This window comes from Excalfactoria chinensis, chromosome 2 (genome assembly GCF_039878825.1).
Source record: "Excalfactoria chinensis isolate bCotChi1 chromosome 2, bCotChi1.hap2, whole genome shotgun sequence".
Taxonomy (NCBI): domain Eukaryota; kingdom Metazoa; phylum Chordata; class Aves; order Galliformes; family Phasianidae; genus Excalfactoria; species Excalfactoria chinensis.
Window position 1 is genome coordinate 47,571,613 of NC_092826.1, and position 23,106 is coordinate 47,594,718.

General features: G+C 39.6%; 1 protein-coding gene across 5 annotated transcripts in view; it reads left to right on the forward strand.

The window, feature by feature from the left end:
* The first annotated feature begins 216 nt into the window (after positions 1–216).
* The window catches only part of ARHGAP28 (Rho GTPase activating protein 28), a 74,347-nt gene continuing 51,457 nt past the window's right edge, over positions 217–23,106 (forward strand). For 3 of the 5 annotated variants that reach the window (XM_072329408.1, XM_072329410.1, XM_072329409.1), the window contains exon 1: positions 217–458. In XM_072329408.1, coding sequence (XP_072185509.1) covers positions 328–458 — 131 coding nt within the window. In that variant the 5' untranslated portion in view covers positions 217–327. Of the gene's footprint in view, positions 459–8,046; positions 8,115–13,538; positions 13,549–23,106 lie in introns of those variants that run through there. The other 2 variants (XM_072329412.1, XM_072329413.1) reach the window with 2 other exon arrangements.

The window sequence follows — 23,106 nt, forward strand, 5'->3', positions numbered from 1 at the left end:
GAGGCATATTAAGAAACGGGTTCTGAAACAAAAAGGAACAAAGCAAGAAGTTCCCCCCCCCACACACACTCCAGTCTCGCAGAGCTGTGTTAGGATTATCTCAGGTTTCTGGTTTCCTAGGGACTCAGTAACTTCCCTGTGGGTTGTTTTGTGGGCGGTGTTTTTGAATATATGCTAATTCAGCTTTCCTGACAGGGAGACTTGCTGGGCCAGGCTACTCCGCTCTCCTGACAGCAAACAGCAGTAAGAGGCGGTAGTGGGGTCAGGGCACACGCTGCTTTTCTGACAGAAGCCCTCGCTGGCCGCCTTTGTCACCGACATGTATCTATGACCATGGAGATGAAGGACTCGGGCAGCGTGGTTCTGACAGCCTACCACCCCCACAGCCCAGCCAGGATCCCGGGTATGGAGCAGAGCTTCGTGCAGGACATCCCCTCTAGCCGCTCTCCTGGCAGCAGGTAAAGGCCGAGGGTTGGGAGTGGTGCATTGGCCTGATGTGGTGCCTGGGTGGGTTCTGTTGGTTGCGCACTGAGTCTGCCCAAGAGCACTGTTTGGCTACTTGGTTGGCACTTTGCTGTTACATGTTGCTTGCCTCCAGCCAGGGAAGTGATTCAGCTCAGCACTGCTGGTCATGGCTGGAAGTGGAAAATTCAAGTGTTTGCTTTAAATGGTGGAAGTGACAGATTGAGCCAGTTTCCTGCCTGGGAATCCCAACAAGACTGGCACGTGGGCCAGGCATCTACTCAGGTCCTTTAGGAAACCCAGGAGGCTGCATTGAAATTGATCCCGGTTTGGCTTAGGTGATTATTTGATGCCTTTCATATTCACTCACCAGCTCCAGCTCTTGCCTTTATGTGGGGCTGCGGTTGCTGCTTTGCACACCCCCATACACACAATGGGAGACTGCATCGTTAGAGACCTAGTCTAAATAAGAAAATTCCTTTGTGTTGAAGGAAACAAAGTATTGTCTTAATTAACTTTATTGTGTATGTATGTTTCCCTGCTCTGCGTGAGTGCAGGCATTTGCGCAGTTAAAGTAGCAGTTTGGGCAATATTATTGCCCCAAGTCTGACCTTTCTCCTAAACACAAGTGGTTTTTCTGTGCAGTTTGCTCCAATAGTAAGTGGTGTGGAAGTTCATACTGTAAAAAGCTGAACAAAGTAGAAAACTTTATTCTGTGACGAGACTGAAAGAAACCAGAACTGAAATCTGAGGGGAAAAAAAAAAAAAAAAGTAGATGTAACTGTCTCCAGGACTTAAGTTCGTGTCTCCTGTTAATAAAAATAATGATATTTACTTCATACTGTTTATTTATAGCCTGATGGTTATTTTATTTTCATTGTCATTATTTAGGTTAGCTGCATCTTCCTGTTCTTTGTGTATTTCCCTGGCTGTCTCATAAAGATAACTCCTTTGTTCTGTTAAACTGTTGTTTGAGAGCAGTACCAAAACACACAATTTGATGTTAAGAAAAGAAACAGAGCCTGGGCTTTTAAAAGCAGACAGAATGGCATTTGTTACTCAAATCAGAGCAGTGGTTTGGCACTGAGTTAGTGGGGAACATGTCATTTCTTCCTCAAGGAAGAATGCTTAACTGAGTCTCCCCTTAAGTCTGCAAGCAATGGAAATGTGGTGTCTTGCAGTGTTTCTGGTAGGTGTGCTCATTGTTTCAGAATGTCCTTGAAACTTAAGCCCAGAATGTATGAGAATTTAAATCACATACATATCACCTAAGAAAAGCAGAAGAGAAAATTCTTCCTGAAAGGAAAAAAAAAAAAGAGAGATAGAAAAGGATCCTGGCATTTTGATGAGAAACATATTTTGGAACCTCCTGCTGCAAGGCAAAGCTGTGTCTCTCTCTCTGTGTATATGTGCATGTTCATAATATTTTGGTGTTGTCCCCACTTTCTTGTCTTTGGCTTCCTGCAGCTGTCTTAACAGCAATAGCCAAATTCTGCCATATGGGCAGTCGGCGACCATCTGAGTTTCCAAAGGCTGTTCAAGTGGGGGTTTTATTAACCCAGCATGCAGTCCTCTGGAATGCAGAGTCCATGAAGGCAAATGCACTGAGTATTTTAGCAAATGGTAAAATGGGCTCTCATTTAATCCCTACTTCATCTTCAAAGAAGTCTCTCTTGGACTGCATTTTCTGTATTATTTCCCCTGCTGCCATCCTAATGCAAGAAGCTTTTCTGTAGTTGCTGTTCCTTGATCCCCAGGGCAGCCACTTGGACTACATCATGCAGTTCCTCAACTCTAGCAGAATCATTTGAAAAAGCATGCAGCAAGCAGAGGTGTTGTCTATTTCTTTGTTTGATAACAGAAACAGTTAGAACCCAAAGCCTGTTGGTTTTAGTTGGATGTAGCTCTAATGAAATCTGTACTTCAGATACAGATCTGTGAAAACAAAATCAGCCTTGGATTTTAGCCTTTTATTTGATAAACTGCCCATCAGTTCTTTCCCAGTTTAAGAATTATGATTTTTCATCTCCCCACAATGTTTCTCTATCTTTGGAGTAATGTTCCACTCATATCAGAAGAACAACTTCACTTAGCAGGCCCAGGCTTTGATGTGAGACTCTTCCATCTATGTTTTCTCCTAAAAACACTTTCAGTTTGGGAACTCTCTAAGCAGAGGTTTCTCACAGAAGGGGAAGCTAATGCAGCCTCTGTCGGCATTAAACTGTTCTGCTTCCTACTATTTAAAGAAGCCCTGATTAAAAAATAAATAAATAAATAAAGGGAATATTTAGGTACCTATCATGAATGTCAAAATAAATCAGTGACTTAAATATTCATGCCAACTCACGTATGTAGCTGAGAAGCCCATGGACACAAGAATTTATGCTAATAAAGTAACAACACTTTAGACCACTGGGCTACATATTCGTCAGCAATTCTTGGAGGGTCAATTAGACAGACATTCTGTGTGCATTTCAAAACATACCTATACATCATTAACATCAGCACAAAATACAGCAAGCACAAGTATTTTTATTCATAATCCCAGCAGAAGGGGAGCATATCTGCCCAGTTATATATTAGGTGACAGTGATAGTAGGCAGTACTGAGGACAGGAGAAGATATGCTTCAGTTACTTTGAGTGGAAGATACACAGTATGCAAAGGAAGATGGATAATAACTTCATAGGTGTAATAAATATGAGAGAAGGATAAAAAATTGACAACATGGTGATGCAAAGGGAGAAGTCTAGCTTCCAAATTTACTGTTTTGTAATATTAATAAAAGGGTTAAGAAGAGACACCACCAATTCCATGCATTCTCCAGAATGAGAGAGTTTTGGGGGACCAAAGATAGTTGTGTTTACATATCTCCTCCTCAGCTATCTATATCATTCAATTCTGTAGTCCTTTATTTTCTACCCACAGACTTCACCATTTCCACAAATAGGACAAGCTCTGAAAACAGCACTGTTGGCATTGTCAGATGTCTATGAGAATTCCCCATCAAAATCTTTCTTTCATTTTGTTTATGCAAATTGCAAATACATTTCTCCACTTTTGTCATAGAACATTTTGGTCCCTTCACTTTTTTTGTCAACTGCTTTACATGATTGCAATTGTCTACAACACTCATATTATTCTTACCATTTTCTTTTTGGTTTATTGCTTTTGCGAACTAGATATTGAGCAATCTTTGTTTAATTAGCAGTTAGTCTAATCCTACAGCATATGAATACAGTAGAGAAGGCTTCTGTGCTTGTGGCATCTTCCTCACTTGTTTTTAGTCCCCACTGTTAGAACTCAGATGCCACAAATACAGGTACAAAATACTTCAGAATATTACACTACCCTTTTCAATACAGGCACTGTCCCATTGCAAAGGTGCAAGTGTTTCTTTATGTTTAGCACTGGCCATTTTTCCAACCTCACTTCAAAGCAAGAAGGACTTAGTAGCTGTGCACAAATATTGCACCTGAATTATTTAGAGGAGAAGTGGTGCCATAGCCATATGTCTTTGTCACATCGTTTTTGTCCCGCTTGCTAGAAGTGAGAAGCTAGAAGTTATTTCTGTGCTCAGAGGAAACAGGAATGACCTCTATGCCAAATGGCCAGTGAGCCCTCTAAAGTAATTATGCAATTAGGGTAGTACAAAGCATTCCTGAGTGAATCATGCTCAAGCTTTTCTTTACTCAAATATGAGAGTTAGTGAGTTCTTCAGCCTATTTGTTACTAGTGTATCTACCAGCAAAGAATTCATCCTGCACTGCACTGCAAATCACAAATATTTCTATTGCAATGAGTGACTTCAGCTTGGATATGCGTGTGATCAGAATCAGAGGAAAGAAAAGGCTCACTGCTCACAAGCTTTGTTCCTGCAGAACAGGTTTGGATCAGATTTAAAGGATACATCAAGCTGTTTATGTGTGGAATAAATGAATTTATAACAAATAATCATTCAAAGAGGGTACATATGTACTGTCAAGTCTTTGCACATGCTACACAGATAGAGGACAAAGTGGATTTCAGCACCAATGAACAATGCAGCCAGGAGCACTGCTTAGCTCTTCTCTTAGCCAAAGGAAAGTCTGGCACTAGCAGTTGTTTCTGGGAAGTGCCTGTCCAATCCCTTTGTGTTCAGCATATCTTCCCCCTGCTGTATGGGGTGGCTTTCTAGCAGGCATCACAAAACTGGAGACTCAAATAAGAACAGGAAAAATTTCTGAAGTATCTGTATCACCTTGAATTACTTGCTGACAGCTTCAAGGGTTCCTGCTCTTCAAGACTAGGACTTCCAGACTTCAGGTCAATAGCAGAATCATTATACCAGACAAGCACAGCACCAGATCCTCCTGCAGTATTCTTCCCCTCTTGCTAGCCTCAAGATGCTATATAGATGTCAGGGTGAGGTATAGTGCCCTGAAATAATGACTATTTCTGAAAGGAATAAAACTAGAAGAGAAGCACTTATGCACAAAAATTTGGCTTGTGACAAGAGGAACTGAAAGAGCAGTTCATGTTTCATCCCAACAGGAGTAGAATTTATCACACTGTAGTAAGGTCTGTATGCCCCGAGGCTGGGAGATCTGGGTTTAATTTATGTCAGACTGATTGAGCAGCTCTCCTGCTCAGCTGTATACAAGTGATGTCAAGAATGTCTTCTAAGTGATGCAGGGTAAACAACCTTAACTATTTTGGATGTTTATCTCACTCTACCATAAACTTCCCCAGAAGACCAAAATAAAAAGCTGGCTCCTTTTCTACAGTCAATATTGTAGTGGCTTGGGCCTCTTGAAGCAACTTGGACTCAAAACCTACAGAATTAAAATTTAAAATGTACCAGAAGTGGTAAAAGAAAACTACGTAACAGTAGTCTAGGAAAATATTGTACTGGCACAGACTGAGCAAGAAGTATGTTTTGTGGAAAAATGAAGACTTTGTGTAGTTTTCAGCAGCTTCCTAAAATATGGTGTTAATACTATACTTTTTATAGATGTCAGGAATGATAATTCTTAATGAAACTTTTAGTGGGAGGATGCATATAAATAAGTCAGACAATAGTAGACACACTTTTCCTGTAGTTTTTTTGTAATACCTACAGAATGTCCTCTGGGAGCCTCACTGAGGAATGTAGTATTTATAGCCCGTTCCTCATGTTATGGTTGAAACTAGAGTTGGCTTCTCTGGTTACTTTTTAGTTTGGTGCTCCTGCTGCTCTCCCTGGTACCTCCATATGCAGAGCTGATGGGAAACATCTGGTACTGTCCCTTTGATCATTTTGTTTGGTCGAGCATTTAGCCAGCTGCCCCATTCATTTCTAAGCAAGTCACTTATCTCTGATTTTTGCAGGGCTGGAGCTGCCTGCAAAAAGCATAAGACCTGAGAGCCTCACGTGCCCTCCTCAGACATCTTCAGATTGCATCTGGCACATTGACAGCACTGGCACAGCAAACAGCCAGAAATCAAGAGCTGTAAAGTAGTTCTTTTGCACAGGAGATCGAAATAATTGTGTTAATACACAGAAAACTGCAAAACACAGTTATGGATTATTAGTAAAAGTCCTAGGTAGGACAGAATCTGAAAAGCATCTGGTTAGCACTGTACAAATTTAGAAACACATCCTGAAATAGTGCTGACTATCCACAGCAAGTGATCAAGTTAACATCCTGGATTTGGCTAACCACAGTACTAGCAGCCATGCTGCAGTGCTTTGCTCCAGCTGGCAGGCAGTGCATCTGCCATTGGGGAGGGCCTGTGCTCTGTGCAGGCTTCAGATAACACTGTTTGGGAGGGAGGGGGGGAGGGCAGAGCTGAAAGAACCAGGAGAAAAGTGGTCAGGGTCATGTCTCAAGGCACTGACTGAAGCCAGGCATCCTCTTTAGGTTGTTGGCCCCTTTGCTGGCCTCCTTCTTTCTCTCCCTATGTCAACAGTTCCCATTGTGGTCCTCCACATCTTCCTGTGATTACTAGAGACTCTTAAGAGAAAGACAAAAAGAGTGTAATCGGGTTATCTAGATTTATCCGTGATAGAGGCTGCTGCCCCTAGAAGGGGAGAAATGAACAAAAACAACGGCAGCAATCTAAGGAAAGAAATTATTTTACTAAATACGAGACACAATATGATACAATATAACTACAACTACTATATCAAACAAGGCAGAGAAAAAAGAAAGAGAGAAAAAGAGTCCCGGAGAACCGGGGGCCTACTGCAATCTCTAGGCGACAGGCTGGAACGTTGCTGATAGAGCGAGACGGCAGGGATGGAGCGCTCCAAAGCGAAAGACAGGGCGAAAAGAGGGACGTTCCAGCCTGGGAGCGAGATTATATGTGTGTCCTCCTCCTCTGGTGATTCATCTCTGGCCGCGTTGTCCCCTGGGATATGTAGTTTCCTCCAAGGGCTGAGTACTCGGGATGCTGCCATTCCACAGATCTGGAGCATGAACCTTCCACACTTCCGCATACCCTCTGTTACACTTCCACATACCCTCTATTACACTTCCACATACCCTCTGTTACACTTCCACATACCCTCTGTTACACTTCCACATACCCTCTGTTACACTTCCACATACCCTCTGTTACACTTCCACATACCCTCTGTTACACTTTCTTATACCACCAAAACAGTTCATACCGCACATGATGTCATGATGTAGAATATTGACAGCACAAAACCATGACAAAGAGAAAAAAGGAGCAGAAGGAAGAGAGGAGAAAAGGAAAGATGGAGAAGCATCTGATTCTCCTCTTGTGTGCAGAGAAAAGGAGTAAGAAAAGAAACCTCTACCAAAGGATGCTGTCTTGTGGGACCATTTACAGTTGAACTTGTAGTCCCACCAGAGGCAAAGGGTTTCCAAATGACATTTAAGGTGGTCATTTTGAAGTTGAAAGCTGAGATGATTTAAAACAGGTTGTTTGAAAAAGAGTCCCCATTGCCCTGAAGGACTGCTTTAGCTGAGGTCAGCATAAGTGCTTGAGTTGGCATTCCTTGTAATTAACGCAGGGAAAGACTGATGCTCTGTGAAGGAACCCTCAGCTCTGTAATTCATTTCTTCCTCCCTTGCCTGTATCTGTTAACTTTCCAGACACCGCCAGAGCCTCTGGTCTCTGAGGAAAGAGAGCGGAACAAACACTGGAGCAGAGAGCCCATTATCAGCTTGTTTGTTCGAAGGCGGCTGTTTTCTGATTTAGGATGCTATGTGTAATGCTTAGCTACTGTGAGCCTGTGGGATTTTCAGATGTGTGAAATCATCCAGTGTAGGATGGACATATGCTGGAGGTTTAACCAGGGGAAGGCATTACAAAGGAGTCTCTCCTTGTCATTACTGTATTTCCACCTGAACACTAGACAAGCCATTTATAACTCTTCTTACAGCAGAAGTTGCTCAGAGCACATTATGAGCAAAGTAATGATGATAAATCTTTCTGTGAAGGGTAGAATAGCCCTACCAGTGCAAAGAAACAGAAGGGAATGTATGCTGAAAAATTATATTGGATGCTGAAGTCCAACTGTGTTGACATCATTTACCAGATGAAAGACAAGCAGAGCAAGAGGCAAGCTGGGGAGCTGTGTTTCCAACATCTGTGGGCCCAGCCTCAGGACATCAGTCAGCAGGTCACTCTCACAGTTTGTCACCACAGATGGGAGAAGTTGTAAGTCCTCATATATTACTGCAGCTAATTGGAAAAATTCTAGCATCCTAATAGACAGATTTGGAGAAGGAATAACAAATTTCTGCAAGGGCTGAATTTGACTGAGTACTATGTTGCTTACTAAATGCTGCAAATTAGTGAATCTGCAGTTACCTAGACACTGGTTTAGTCTGTGCAAACTAGCGGAGGTGATGAAGAGCTTCCTCCCCATCAGATTTTCTTCCTCTGGCTAATAAAAGCTCAGAACAAAATATTATCTAGGCTTATTTTCTATCCCAGTGATGATCATACCTACTGGTTGAGAGAGATTTTAAGAGTGAGAGTGACAGATCCTTTTTAATGTTAACTATGTATGAGAACAAGATCCTGGATAGTTGTAGCATACACCCTTACTTGAAATCATCTGGATTTTTTATTCTCCTCTAATAAAAGATCAAAAATAAATTCTATAGTGAAACTTAACTTGGGATAAAAGCTATGTTTATATCCAATGACTTAGTTAATGTCTACTAAGGAGAGTTACAGCCAATGGAGATTTTATCTTTGAATTCACTGCAGAGGGGATCAAACCAGCAGAACTCGTATATGTTGTCTATAATTTTGCTTACAGACAGTGACTGATCTGATAATGCCACTTCTGTCAGCTCAAGCTCATTATTTAGTAGCATTTTTTTGCTAAAGAAAATAAGATGAAGTCCATTTAAAGGAATTTTAAAAAGAATGGCATCCAGGTCTGTCTTATTTTGTTTGTTTGTTTTTTAATACTTCCCTCCGTTACTGAAATGTATTGAAAACTTCAGTTCTAAATATTAGTCTGGATGTAGTGGAGGTAAATGTAAAATCTACGCTGTAGCTACAGGTGAAACATGAAGCGAGGGAGCTTAGGGAGTTCTCTGAAGATGTTTTGCAGACTTGGCTGTCCTTGGCCATTTCTAGGCCAGATGGTGCCCAGATCATGCATGTGCAAGGAAGTGAAAGGAAAACAACAAGCTTTATCCTGATGAACAGAGACAAGGGAAGCCTTTGTACTCAGACAGCAGCAGGATTTCACGTTGAAAGTTTTAACTTTTGGAGCAAGAGTAGGCAGAAAGAAGCAAGGACAACTGGCCAAGCACAGGAGAGAGTACTTCTTTTAAATATGTGGCAGTCTATAGTCTCCTGCTGGAACAATCACACCCAACTTGTGTAAGGCAGCTTTTACTCAGAGGATGCATTTCCCTGCCACCCCTGATGATCACAGCAATCCTTTTCTCCTGCCTGGCTTGCTTGTTGTTTTTTCCCTCCTCACTTTCAATTAGAAAAAAGCAGTTAAACAATGTGATGTTAATGATAACATTAGTGAATACGTGAGGTTTCTTTAAGTGATAATTTATACTAAATTACATGTGTACAGTATTCACAAGTCTATACAAGGAGCATGAAAATTTAGGCTACCCATGTGTCACTGGCAATTCGGAAAATATACAGCAAGCATTAGAACTATGTTGTCCACAAGACAAAAACTAACTTGAGTCTTCTTCAATTGTATTTCTTCAAGCCATCTGTTGCCTCTGACAGAATGGAAATTAAAAATAAACAAACAAATGAAACTACTGAGTCTCTTTCTGAAAAGCCTTCTTCAGTATCCAAAAACTTCAAGTTCTGTATTTAGGAAGTACACCGCAGATTTTTGGGAGGGACATTGACTCTGCAGCTGTTTCTTGTGGTCAAGATGCGTTGCAACCTTAATTTACTCCAGCTCTTCTAGCTTTTTTTAGTTAGGATATTTTTTTATTTTGTTTTTAGCGTTTAGCTAAGCCAGGACTGAAGTTAACTCTGCCACTCTCAAAAATTCAGTAAGACCATGCAAACCAAACCAGTTTGCCTCAGTCTATACTGAGCACTAGTAAATCTGCAGTTAATTATAGTTGTATGCCATGCAACAATGAGTCACATATGGGGTGTATGTTGTCATAGAATATTCTTCAAGGCCCATTTTCTTTTATGCAGATTCAAACATGGGGTATGATATTCATCTGGGTAATAAGAATGCCTCTAATTGGAAGTGTTAGTGATATCAAGAATTCTAGAAGATGCAGTAAATTTTGCTTTTCAGGGTTAAACTTCTACTTGAACAGAGGCTTACTGAAGTAAGAAGGAGATGTATTATTTTTTATTGAATTCAGTTCTTTCTGGTTGCTCTCAGATACAAGACACTTAAATGTATGTTCTCTGAGTACATGAGGCCCAGATGTGATGCCTGTATTCTGACACTGAACGTCCCTATTACAGGTAAAAAGGAAACCGTAAAAGAGTGAAGTCAAAAAGTTGCCTGACACTGTAAGTTTTATTAGCAAGGCAATAAATCCATAGACTTAGTGAATTACCATGTAATGATTACACCATAGGAATGTGGGACATCTTTTTATGAGGTGGCAGCAAGCAAACACAGCCTTTTTTGTCTCCATCCAGGGACTATCTGCATTAACACAGCACTGTGCCCAAGCCAGTGGATGGGTGTAGCACTGCACTTCCACAGCTGGATGGCTTCTGACCCCTTCTCCAGCTCCTGGCACAGCACTGGAGGCTGGAATTCAAAGTGTTTAGACTAATGCTCCTGAACTGATAAGAAAAATAGGGTATGTTTTTCTGAACAGCCCAGTCTGCTGATTAATAGGTTAGGCTGGCTATTTTCAGGGCTAAACACTTAAAGTAAATAGGTGAAAAACACTGCTGCATTTTTCTCAAATATTTTGCAGACTAGAGGGGAAACTTTATCTAACTTACTCAAACCATAACAGAATATCTCATTCATTTGTGCAAATCAGAGTCCTACCACAGCAAAACACAAGGGGAAAAAAAAAAAAAAAAAAAAAAAAAAAAAAAAAAAAAAAAAAAAAAAAGTGATATCCACTTAGCAAAGCTTAATGACAATCCTGCAAAGGTATCAAAAATTCATCTTTTTAATCTGTGCATACTCCTGCTGAAGAGTCAAGGGTACAGCAGGAGTCAAGAACTAGTCCTGGTCAATACATTTTAAAAAGATTTATAATTTTTATTAGGTTATATTTTTTACCACTAATTTAGCCAATCTGTGTGAATGTGGTGATCTGATTTTCCTAGGGAACAGGGCTTGAAATATCTTTTGTTTCTTATACAATAGATAGGCCAGTCAGAATCTGACTATCCATTAGAATCTCTTTTCTGATTAAATCTCATCTGCTGGATCAGGAGTTCGGTGATGTTTGCAGGCTGAATTGAGACATATTCAAACACTGTAAATAAGGTTCATAACCTTTATGTGTAAGCTGTCAATTCAGCCTTTGGTTTCTGATTCATTTCAAGGCATTAATCCAGGGCTGCAACTATACTAAAACAGACTCTGACTACCACATAAGTGGGTGGAAAAACACCATTCATCAGTTAGCTGGGTATATCTGCTGAAAGTATGTCTGTAACTCTATGAAGGCAATGGTATTACTAAGAACGGATTGGTTTCTGAGACTGCCTCAAACCCAGCCAGCTGTAGTTAAAGCCTCAAAGGCTGACAAAGTGCATTCCTAATTATAACAGTGGAGTGGACGGCCAGATTAAGTTACCTCCTTTGAGAGTATTGGTGATGAGTCTCTAACACTGTGATAGATCCTATATTTTATCCAACCAAAATGGGACCTCAGGCTGTGCAACTGTTTTAATAGAAATAAGGTAAACACTAGGGTGATGCGTGCACATCTATGGAACTACCATAAAGCCTTCAGAGTGCCACATCCCACAACTTCACCTGATGTAGCAATACCAGTTAACATTAGATAGGCATTCTCCGAAGATTCTGAATGCATTTATTATCAGATTCATCATTGAAATTAATGAACACAGCTTGCATCGGGTACCAGAAACAGTCAGGAAGATAAGAGATAGTGGAAAGACTTTTGATATCTTTACAGAAAACTGATATTTATGGCTTTGGCCATCTTCACAGTGTCTTACAACATTCTCTGACGTCAATATTCTGAAGCAGCTGGTATAACTGAAGATGATAAGCTCAGGTTTTGTTGTTTTTTTGGTGTTTTTGTTTTTGTTTAGTTTAGTTTTGTTTTGTGTGTGTGTATGTATGCTCTTCTGTGATCTATATTTAACTAAAAACTAAACTTTATATCACTTTTCCATCACTGTTGATAGTCTATACAATGAGTAATGCCCCACAATGTGGTTATAGCAAAGCAAATTTAGCATCTTATAAATAAAATTGGAAGGCAAAGAATACACCCTAAGGATAAACAGTGAACAGCACATATATGCTTAGAGGAGTGACATATTCATACCAAAGGGGAGGAAACTTGATATTCAACATCAATTTCACATGTGAGGAAAATAATTTTCTCACTTTGCAAAACTACTGCTGTGCATTTTATATTTGGGAAAAATCCTGTTTGCTTAAGCAAATATTTCTGCCATCATTGGCCTTTCCAGCATTTAAACATTTAAAATGGCTACCCAAAGCAAGAGAGATGATACAGTCCTCTGTATGTACCAATTGGAAAATCCTGCTTAGAAATACATAGAGTGCTCAGCCAATCAGATAAGACATGCCTGCAGAGAGAATGTTTGATTTAACAGTTGAAGTGTGGAGGTTACAGAGAGTTGAATCTGTGGCTTATTAATAATGTAGTTGACATCTCACTATATCTGAGGCTAGATCCAAAACTCCTCTTGGCTGCAGTAGGTTTTGGAATTGTCTCTAAAGATATAAATGATAGTACTCTGCAGTCAACTCTATTTCCCTTGACATACTTTGCAGTCTTATTTGTGGTCGTTGATGCTATTCATTCTATTTTCCTATTTAAAAACTCCTAAATTCATCACAGGGATAAATCAGTTATTGAAGTTCTCTGAGATTGCATTTCTATTGAATCCACTTTTTGCATAGATAGGACATTCTGGTAAAAAACAAGAAACTTCAGCCAAAACCTACTGAACTACACAGGAAAGATAATAGAGTGTGGCAAATCTGTAATGGTCATTCATGATGGAAAAAGTGAGCAAGTTCAATGGGATTTTTCTCTTTTAGATTCATAATAGACACTTTTTTTGGATTGCCCTCAGAGCAACATACTTACAAATGGAAATACTGTCACAAGTTAATAGTGGACCCCAAAATCCAAACAAAACAATGAAGCAACACAGACTTTCCTTCCTCTTCTGATTGCATCACTGGAACTGCTGCCTAATGCAGGGATTTTGTTTGAAAAAACTTCCTTCTGTGCTTTTTACTGCGCTATGTGCCTGCATTCCTGTTCACTTGTATGCTTGATTAGATGAAATCAAATACAAAGATTTGGATCTCCAAGCACCTATAAAAGCTCAAACTAGGCAAAGCTAACAGCAGCAAATATTCTGCATTGCCATCTTCGTGGGAATTGTTCTTCAGAAAGCAAAAGAGCTGATGCAAAATCACGTATGTGTTTTTTCGTCATGTTATTTTGTCATTACGTAACTGTTCAGAAGTTTGCTCTTTAGCAGGCTTCAAATAGCCATGAGGACAGGTAACAGAGGATGTTTTGTTTGTGTCTCTGCCTCATACACAGCTATTCCAGAAGCTGGAAAGAAGTGACTAGAATTATAAAAATTCTGTAAGTATCAAGCTGCGGGATTCTCCCTCTACCTCTACCTGTGATATTCTCTCTGCTTTTTCTATCATTGTTGAGTTCCGTCGACATTCTCTTCTGTGGTTTAGCAGTAAGTTCTGTGGACTTTTAGAACTAGGAAGGTATTTTGGCTTTTGTAGTTGATGTTTTATCTCCTGGGGATGATTCACTGAATTGATTCTGACCACCGTCATCTTTTTGAATGGACAGAATAATGATTTTTATGGGGATAAGTTGAGAAGATGATTGTTGGCGATTTCTATCCTCCTATTCATAGTTTTGGAATGTGTATTTTATGAAAAGATAAATTAACACAGCAACTTAACCAAAGAATCCTCTAATCATTAGAAGAATCTAAAAGAACTGAAGAGAAAACTTTTAAATGAAGGATATAGTGACAACTAGTTGATAAAATAGAAAATCCATGAGTCAGACTGAAAACATCTAAAATCTATTTTTTTGTCAACCATGCATTCATTTTTATGCTTTTGCCGTGATAATAAGTTTTATGTTTTGCATTTCTGTTATCAACAAAAATTTGATTAGTAAATCTCTGAAATAGAGCCATGTTTGACATCATAGGAAGAGATCTTGGTGATTGCATTCTTCCATTACCAAGCAGTGAAGTGAAGGATAAAGTAACATGTTGAAAATGGATGGAGGATCATGCAAATTTCTTTAGTTGAAGATCATTTTAAACAAAAACTCAACATGATGATTTGATGTGGTACTTTCTTTAAATTACTGATTTGATTATACAGTTGTTGGAAACAAAGCTGTTGACAAGTTTTATTATTGGGTTATATGGAAGAAACTGATTACTGAAATCAGAGCAGTTACTCAGAAGACTAAACATGTAATGAAAACACATTGATGTCACCAGGCATTTCAAAAAAGAAAGCATAAGAATATACACTTTCAATATGCTGGATTTGATGGGAATTTTTTTATTATTATTGTTATTATTTTTGAGACAGTTAAGTGTGTATACATTTTTAATGTAATTCTTTCAGTGCCTAAGATCAAGCAGTTTCTTACACTGTGATTGAGTTCTTAGTATCATTTCATCTAGTATGTAAATAGGAAAGTCCTGTTTCACTGGAAATTATGGGAAGAAAGCAGCTTCTTGGTTAGCTTCCACCTTGTGCTACAATGTTTGTATAATAAAAATGAAATAAGTTTATTTTGCATCAAGAAATCAATCAGATAATATCTTTGGAGGAAATTCCTGACTTGCACACTTACTTATACTTTCTATACTATAGAAAACCTGACTAGGAAGGAACACTTTGAACACCTTTTGATGGATGAGCTCTCCTTAACCCTAATAGCAAGAAAAATGACAAGCAATTTGTGACTGGTTTTAGTTGCTGTTGCTTAGTTTTCATTGGATATAAACTTTAGCATGAGTTTATTCTTATTGGCATCCGTCCTATTTCCCGTAGTGTTTGCTGAGTCCGTTTCATATATTCTTAATTCATATTCTTTAGCACACTAGGTAGAATTGTCCCTTTGTAATGGATGGACACATGGGGGAATTAGTCATGTTCATGAAGGACAGACCCAAGTGACATGTAAGCTTGACTGTGGGATATGACCTTGGGAGTGACCTAGGGTCCTTCTGATCCATTTCCCAGTCCCGATCACTGCATCAAAGTGTTACAGTGAGACCAGAAAACTCCCCCTGGCTGTCCTAAGAGGTGTAGCTCTGCCTACAACAGACATAAAGTATAGCAAAAAACAAACAAAATAGCTGCCCACAGACTTGTAAACCCCCTGGAGCTGTGAGAACTACATTTATGTTAGTGTTAGTGTTTTCTAGAGGAAACTTTAGAGGAATAAGCAAATCATGAATGGAAAATGGTTTAGTTTTTACTTGTTCCTTATTTGATAAAATACATGTTGCCAAATTCCCTTCAATGCAACAGATGCTATCTGGTGTCCAGATACCTCCTAGCTACTTCATCTAGGACTCAAAAATACAAGCAAGTTGCAATGATTTAATAAACCGATACTTAACTATGTGAGATTTTGTAACTGTCCAGAGACCTGCTCTTAACCTGGAGCAAATAAAAAATATTTTAACCTTTTACCTCTCTCACAGCAGAATAATTTTGAATAATGTCACATTTGCCATGGTCTAAACTTACAGCTGACAGCTAAAGTGACTCAGATGACACACTACTTTTCTAGCAGTAATAATGTCATTATTTCATGATACATGTGCATGGAAAAAGGGGTGCATTAATGCTTTCTTTATGTCTCTACCACAGTCTTTCAAGATAGGAAAAAAATGTTAATCCACATATCTCAGAAGTTCTAGGCTACAGTAGTAACTGTTAACTTAAGTAATAACACAACATCAGGCAACCTCATTGAAATGAGTCTGTTAAGCCATCTTCAAAATATGTTTGATTTATGTTAGCTTTTCACTGGCATTATTGCTGATTCCACAGTACAAACTACTTGGAGAAAGAAGGCTGTGCTAAGAACACGTGCTAAGTTCATTTAGGATTTCTCTCCAAGGCAGGGAGAAGATTAATACAGCCATGAAAGTATGAAAGTAAAGGCCCTACAGCCTCTTCCAACTCCTTTTCCAGTTGTCTGAATGCTAAAATGATCACTGAAGTTTCCTCAGGAATCTCAGTATTCATCCCACACGTACACAGCTCCAGCAGAAGTGATGTCTGCAAGCCTGTGCAGAAGAAACACCCCAGACCTGACTGGCAGCTGGCCAATTGGCTGTGATCAGTCTCCAGGGCTGAGTCTTGAGCCTGGACGGCTCTGTCTTGGTAGTCAACAGTGTTGGCAGTGCAGAAGCAGAGCACATAACATGCTGGCTGCTTGTGGAAGAGTGGCTCCAGCGCTAGTAAAGTCTGCACACAGTTGGGCAGCACTCAGTTTTAAAAACATTCACACAAAAGCTGGACGCTGCCCAAATTGCAGGTCTGAGGAAGCTCTGCAGATAGTTGTCATTGTGCTTGAAAGGAAAAAGCAGAACACCAGGAGCTTGGGAAAAGTAAAAGAAAAGAGAGGAGAGGAGAGGAGAGAAGAGGAGAGGAGAGGAGAGGAGAGGAGAGGAGAGGAGAGGAGAGGAGAGGAGAGGAGAGGAGAGGAGAGGAGAGGAGAGGAGAGGAGAGGAGAGGAGAGGAGAGGAGAGGAGAGGAGAGGAGAGGAGAGGAGAGGAGAGGAGAGGAGAGGAGAGGAGAGGAGAGGAGAGGAGAGGAGAGGAGAGGAGAGGAGAGGGAATAGCAGCTAGAATTCATCAGCTGTTCTGTGTTCCTGATGGTCCTTGTCCAAGCATTGTTGATGAAACCAGATCTATGTTACAAACATCCTTTTTCCCGATGTCTGCTTTCACTCCATGCCCATGAAAAGGGAACACGGAGAATGGCTGGTACATTGCCCTGCCCTCTTAGTGCAAGTATGGATCATTGTTTAAAAATAGGAAAACAAGGAAGGTGAAAATAAGGTAAAGAGATTAAAAAGCAAACTAAGCAGCATATTAACACAGTGAAGCTAACAAAATGCCATTTGCTTTACGCCTGGTCTTCTTTTGGAGGTTGATCCTGTAGGGTAGTTAGTGCTCAGGCGATTCCCTGTGTCACACACCAGAGCATGCATAAAGTTAAGTGCTTCAAGGGATCGTCAATAGAGTGCCAAGCACTCCAGGAATCAAACCTTGCTTAGTTTTTCTGCTTTCTTAAAAAGCGCTCTTCAGCTTTGAGACCTAGCTTCTGACTTCCATTTTCCTTCCATCCTATCCCTCACTTTGTTGCTTTTTTAAGCTTACTAGTAACCTCCAGGCAGGGTTAGGCCTCAGGTTTCCCACTGAAGAAACTCCAGGATAGGCCCCACTGAGGACAATATTTTATACTGAACAATGGTCCTACCTGGAGTTATTCAAAACTCCTTTCAATCAGTCTGTGAAAAATGACAAATTCAGCTGCAGAGGAGAAAGGAGACTGTAATAAATCCTCAGGCATTGTCAGCATATATTCCATAGGGGCAATTGGCTGTTAAATCAAATCAAAGAAAACCCTTAGAGAAGTAGGCCCTGTGATGTGCCTAACAGAGTACCCTGCATGAAGTACTTCAGTTCCCTCACTCCAACCCAGTTGTCACCATGACAAGCACTAAGTGATCTCAGCCTCCATTTTTTTCCAGTAACACCAAATCATTGTGAAGAATAGCTTTGTTACTATTACTAAGCAAATTCTCAAACTGTAGAGCCAGATGTGTAACTTGCTTGAAAACTATAATTAGACAGGGATGACGAAGCAAGCAGAGACACTTATTGCTGACATGGCAAGCCTGCTCAAGTCTTCTGTATTAAGGTTAGGTTTCTTCAGTTTCCATAGGAGCAGATCATTATGTAGCGCTTTAGAAATCAATACATAGTGCTTTAAAAACATCATTTTCCACAGCATAGTCTCTCCCATGCTTCCTACCCATCTGTGCATCTATACATGTATGTCTGCATGTGTTAGCCATCTCTGCTCGCACTCCACATCCCTCACAACAAAATATTACCAGCATTATGTATCTCTGGCCATCTTCAAACAGCTGCTAGATTTTCTACACAGCCTGCCAGAAACAAAAATATAAATAAAGGAAACATTCACCTCTTCTCCCCAATTATAAAATTGGCCAAGGGCCTGGGAAAGACAAAGCACAGTCTTCAGTCGTTGATGAAATTAAAGGCTTAGATATCCCCACATAGGTCCATAGCCTATAGGGCTAGAAATAATTCTCTCTGGATCAGAGCACTAGCTGTATGCCTAGCAGGACCTGAGATAACAGCTTTAAAATTGCCATGTAATTGAATATAAGAAAGACACTGGATTTTTGTTGTTATGTTGTTCTTATGTCCCTAAATTTCTGAATTTATGTAGTGAGAAAGAATTCCATCTCTGAAATGAAGTGTCTTAGGGGCACAAAATGACATTTTATGCCTGACATGGCCAGGGAACACAGTGCGTTGTACTTACAGTAAACAAAATTTTTCAGTGTAGCTGTACAAAGCATGGCATTCAGGATGCTTTTTTCTTCAGATCTCCAGTGCATGATAACAACAACAACAACAATTACAATATTTGCACTGCACACAGAAACAAATGCCATGAGCAGAGGTGATGTAAGCAGTAGAAATTCTATGAATGATATGAACAAGTCTCTATATAGCTTGGAACTGAGCCAGCACACTAGAACATCAGCCCTACCAGGACATGGCCCTAGATTTTAGAAATCCTGAGATTTCTAACCTTTTGCTCAGATCTGACACTTCCTATAAGTTGCAATCGGCAATATTCTTCTGTCTTGCAAGAAAGTCCAGTGGGTGCAACCACAGACACTTGGATGTGTGATAGTGATTACATGGACCTTGGGTTTTCCAGCTGCATTTAAGCAAGTGTGGCAGGTGACTGCAGGCCTCTAAGTGGGCTGTGCTATGTACTGCAATCTTAGGATGAGAGATAATGGCCTTAAATTGTGATGGGAAGGTTCAGGTTGGGTATTAGGAAAAACGTCTTCTCAGAAAGATTGGCGAGGCATTAGAACAGACTGCCCAGGGAGTTGGAGTAACTGTCTCTGAAGGTGTTCAGGAAAAGGGAAGATGTGGGACTGAGGGGAATGAGTCAGTGGGTATTGTGATGATGGATTGACAGCTGGACTACATGATCTCAGTGGTCTTTTCCAATCTTAGTGATTCAATGAATCTGTGATGGAATTAGTGTCTCTGTGTATAATTAGTCTGGGCACTGCTATTGAAACCAGGCTAGGTGTCCCAAGTCCTGTCCGTCATGGATCAGTTAGGTCTCCAGACTGAAATCAAGCAAGGGAGATCTGTGTCTCCTGTCACTCTTAATGTCACTGAATTGTGACGATGGTAAACAATAGTAGTACACTGAATTTTGAGAGGCTCTTTTTCATGGATTATTTTTTTTTTTTAATTTCATACTAATGTTTTTTAGTCTCTCCTATTTTATTCATTATGTTGAAATGGCCGTGATGGTTCTCAGTGAAGACGTTAAAAGTGATCCCTTCATTATATTCACTAATTAAACTTTATTTTCTTCTGCTCTCTTTTTTTTTGATGCATTTTACAAGACTGGCCTCTCAAATTCATCCTGATTGTCAAGACTAGTTTGCTTTCTTTGTCAAATACTTAATAAAACCTTAGAGTAACTCAATATTTATGTTATACATGGTAATTAGATACGGCTTTGCCTTGTGTAAGTTTCTGTTTGAAGAAATGAGCTTTGGAGATTGAACATTTGCTATTGATTGAACTTTCTTAGATCCATAATTATGTATACAAAGTAAAACTTCTTTTTTTCTATTTGTGTCCAGCAGAATTCTCAGACTGTTTAGTTAAGGATTTTTTCAAAGTCCTTTTACTGGAACACATATCTTGATTTACAGTCTCTTTCAAGTAAAATGCAATAAAAGTGCTGATTAAATTAGCATTACCTAATGGGTGAAACTAGTAAGACATTTTGTTTAAATTAAATCATCACCTCTACAAAGATGTGAACTAGTTGATAGACTGCTAGATGCTCACAGGAAACTCATCTCAGTTCTTAAAATAATGGTAACTGGCCAAATAGTAATTTGGCAGTTACAGTTACTTTTAAAGTCACATTAGTGAGGAACATCTGTTAACATAAAAATATCCCAGATATATTACAGTGGTTTAACTGTAGTTAGTTTAGCAGTGCTTGGTTAACATCTAAAGGTTGAGGGGAGAACAAATATCTTATATTTGGCACTTGTAAACTAGAACTTTTATCCATTGCTTGGCTTTGTTTGGCTTTAGACAAAGTTCCTCTGCTTCTCTTCAAACTGCGGTAATTCTTCAGCCCTTGATGTCATGAATTCTAGTTTTCCATACCCTTTATAACACTCTTTGAACCCTTAGCCCATATTATATGTTATGAATATTCTTGTTTTGGACAAAAGATGCTGGTAGTCATTTTAGACCACAGGAACCCTACCTCTGACATTTCCCTGTGTGCCAAAGCCATGGAGCAAGAACAGAAGTGACAGAAACACCAGTTTGGAAAGATTTTTTGGGATGAGGAGAAGTAATGGTGGAAAGGATCAATGAGACATTACTTTTAAGGGTCAGAACATCACTGCCCTTGAGAGGAAATTCAAACTGTACCTAGAAAAGCCTCTTCATAATCAACCTTGGTTAAAGGTAGATACATAGGTCAGGCTGTGGCTGCAGAAGGAGAAAAAGCCAAAGACTTGGCCTGATGAGCAATGGTAGCTTTGCAGACTATCAGTTTAGATCCTTCTTTCCCAATAACAATATATTGCAATTCAGATATACTATTAAGCAATGATTTTCCTTATCTGCTTGCCATGTGACTGATGTGGCTTCTTACTCATTTTCCCCTCACTCAGTAATTTAGTGACTCTTCTACCAGACTGTTGTCCTTTCACTCTTTCCCTTCTTGTCCTTCTTGTTCAGTTTTAGACATGCAGAAGTTGCACAAAAGTGCACCAGGGGAGGGACAGTCTGGGCATTGGGAAAAATGTCTTCACTGTGATGATCATCAAGTGCTGGAACAGGCTTCCTTGTAAGGTAGTTGATGCCCCATCTTTTGGTTAACTCTGAAGGAGTCATGCAGTTGGACTCAGTCTAACAGTTCTTTGAAGGTTACTTCCAATGGAACTCTTCAGCTTTGAAAGAAACAATGGCTGAAGGACAAGTAACTTCTCTTGGGAACTGTATTGTAAATCCTTGGGCTTAGGGCAAATAGCATCTTCTCTATGATTCAGTAATGAAAGAAGAAAGATAGGCTTTTGTTGTATAGGGTCCTAACAGGGAGGACATCACTAGCTGACTGAAAATTAAGGTGCAAAATCAGAGACCCACTTGAAAAATTATCCCATGTTTGTAAATTCATCACAAAAAATTACTCCCCAAACACATGGATCCACATACTGTTTCCAGTGTACATATGGCCCTGGCTTGTGGCCCTCACAGCAGGCACTGAAAACAAGCTCAGGATCTTCCTGTTAATTTACTTGTGGAGGAGGTTTTTTCCACTGGACAAGTTCATTTGTCAAGGTGACCTTCGCAGCCGACAGTGAGCTTTAGTGTAGATAAAGAGTGCCATGTCAGCTAATTTCTGAAAATCAGCTCAGTGGCCAGCAGTGCAAGCACGTTGCAAAACAAAACTGCAGGCACTGGGAGGATTTTTCTGTTCCACAGCTTTCGTATATTGGCATTGTGCATTTTACAGTCTTTCTTCTGTCATGCTCTATAAACCCACTTTTCTTGCGTGGCTGATTTTACATCTAAATGATCTGGAGGTTAAATAGTTTCTTTTGAAAAATCCCTACTCTGTAAATTAATGTCCTCCTAGTCAGAGCTAAGATCACAATTAAATCTTAATGAATCATGGTTACAGTTAGGAGATTTTACAGATACCCTGACAAAGTCCAGACAGAAGCAGATCTTCAGAGATCTCCTCCAAGATGTTTTAATCTTTCATGGCACCTGAGGAGCTGAGGTCAAGTCTGGACTGCCAGGCCATGAATGACTATCTTCCTCCTATCTGAATTACTGCTTTAAAATACATCACTTATTAAGTCTTAGGACATTGCCATTCCTCTACCATGAAAAACAAGCCAGATTTAGAGCATGTGTATTTAATGCATCTCGGTGTTAATGTAAAATCCAGACTGGAGAAGAGCCTCTGATTTTTGCTCACAAGCAGCTGGAATAGATCAATATATAGAGACCCTGGAAATAGAAGTCATGTTTCAGAGGAAACCACTAAATGATTAGGATCATGCCAGTTTAATTTCTGTGGAATAATTAATCCAACAATATTTCTTCCAGTTCCTTTCTTGTAGTTTTATTTTCATGCTTGCCATATGACATCAGTTAGACAAGTCCTCAAAGCAATTCCCCAGCAGCAGTGACCTGTTAAAACAGAAGACTGTATTTAGAAGCAGGATCAAAAAAAAAAAAAAATGATTTTTTTTTTCTCAGGGAGAAAGAAGTTTGGTTTGGGTTGATCAGAATAACCTACAGAGCATTTTTTGAGCCAAGAAAAAAAGAAGCCAAAATCAGAAAAAGCTGAAACATATCACTGCAACATCTTCTAAATGAACTGCTTTGTTTCTAATTTATGTAGATTTAATTTTGAACAGAAAAGTAAAACAAAGTCAAAATCGCTGGGATCAAACTGTTTATTGTTCTTCTGAATTTCTACGTGAAAAGAAAATGGCTTTGTTTCAGATGAACTTTAGACGAAGGTTTTTTTCAACTCCTCATTTGGCCGAAGCCCTGACACTTTTAATAGCAAATTGTTTTGGACTGATTTTTACATCCAGATGCAGCAATGAGG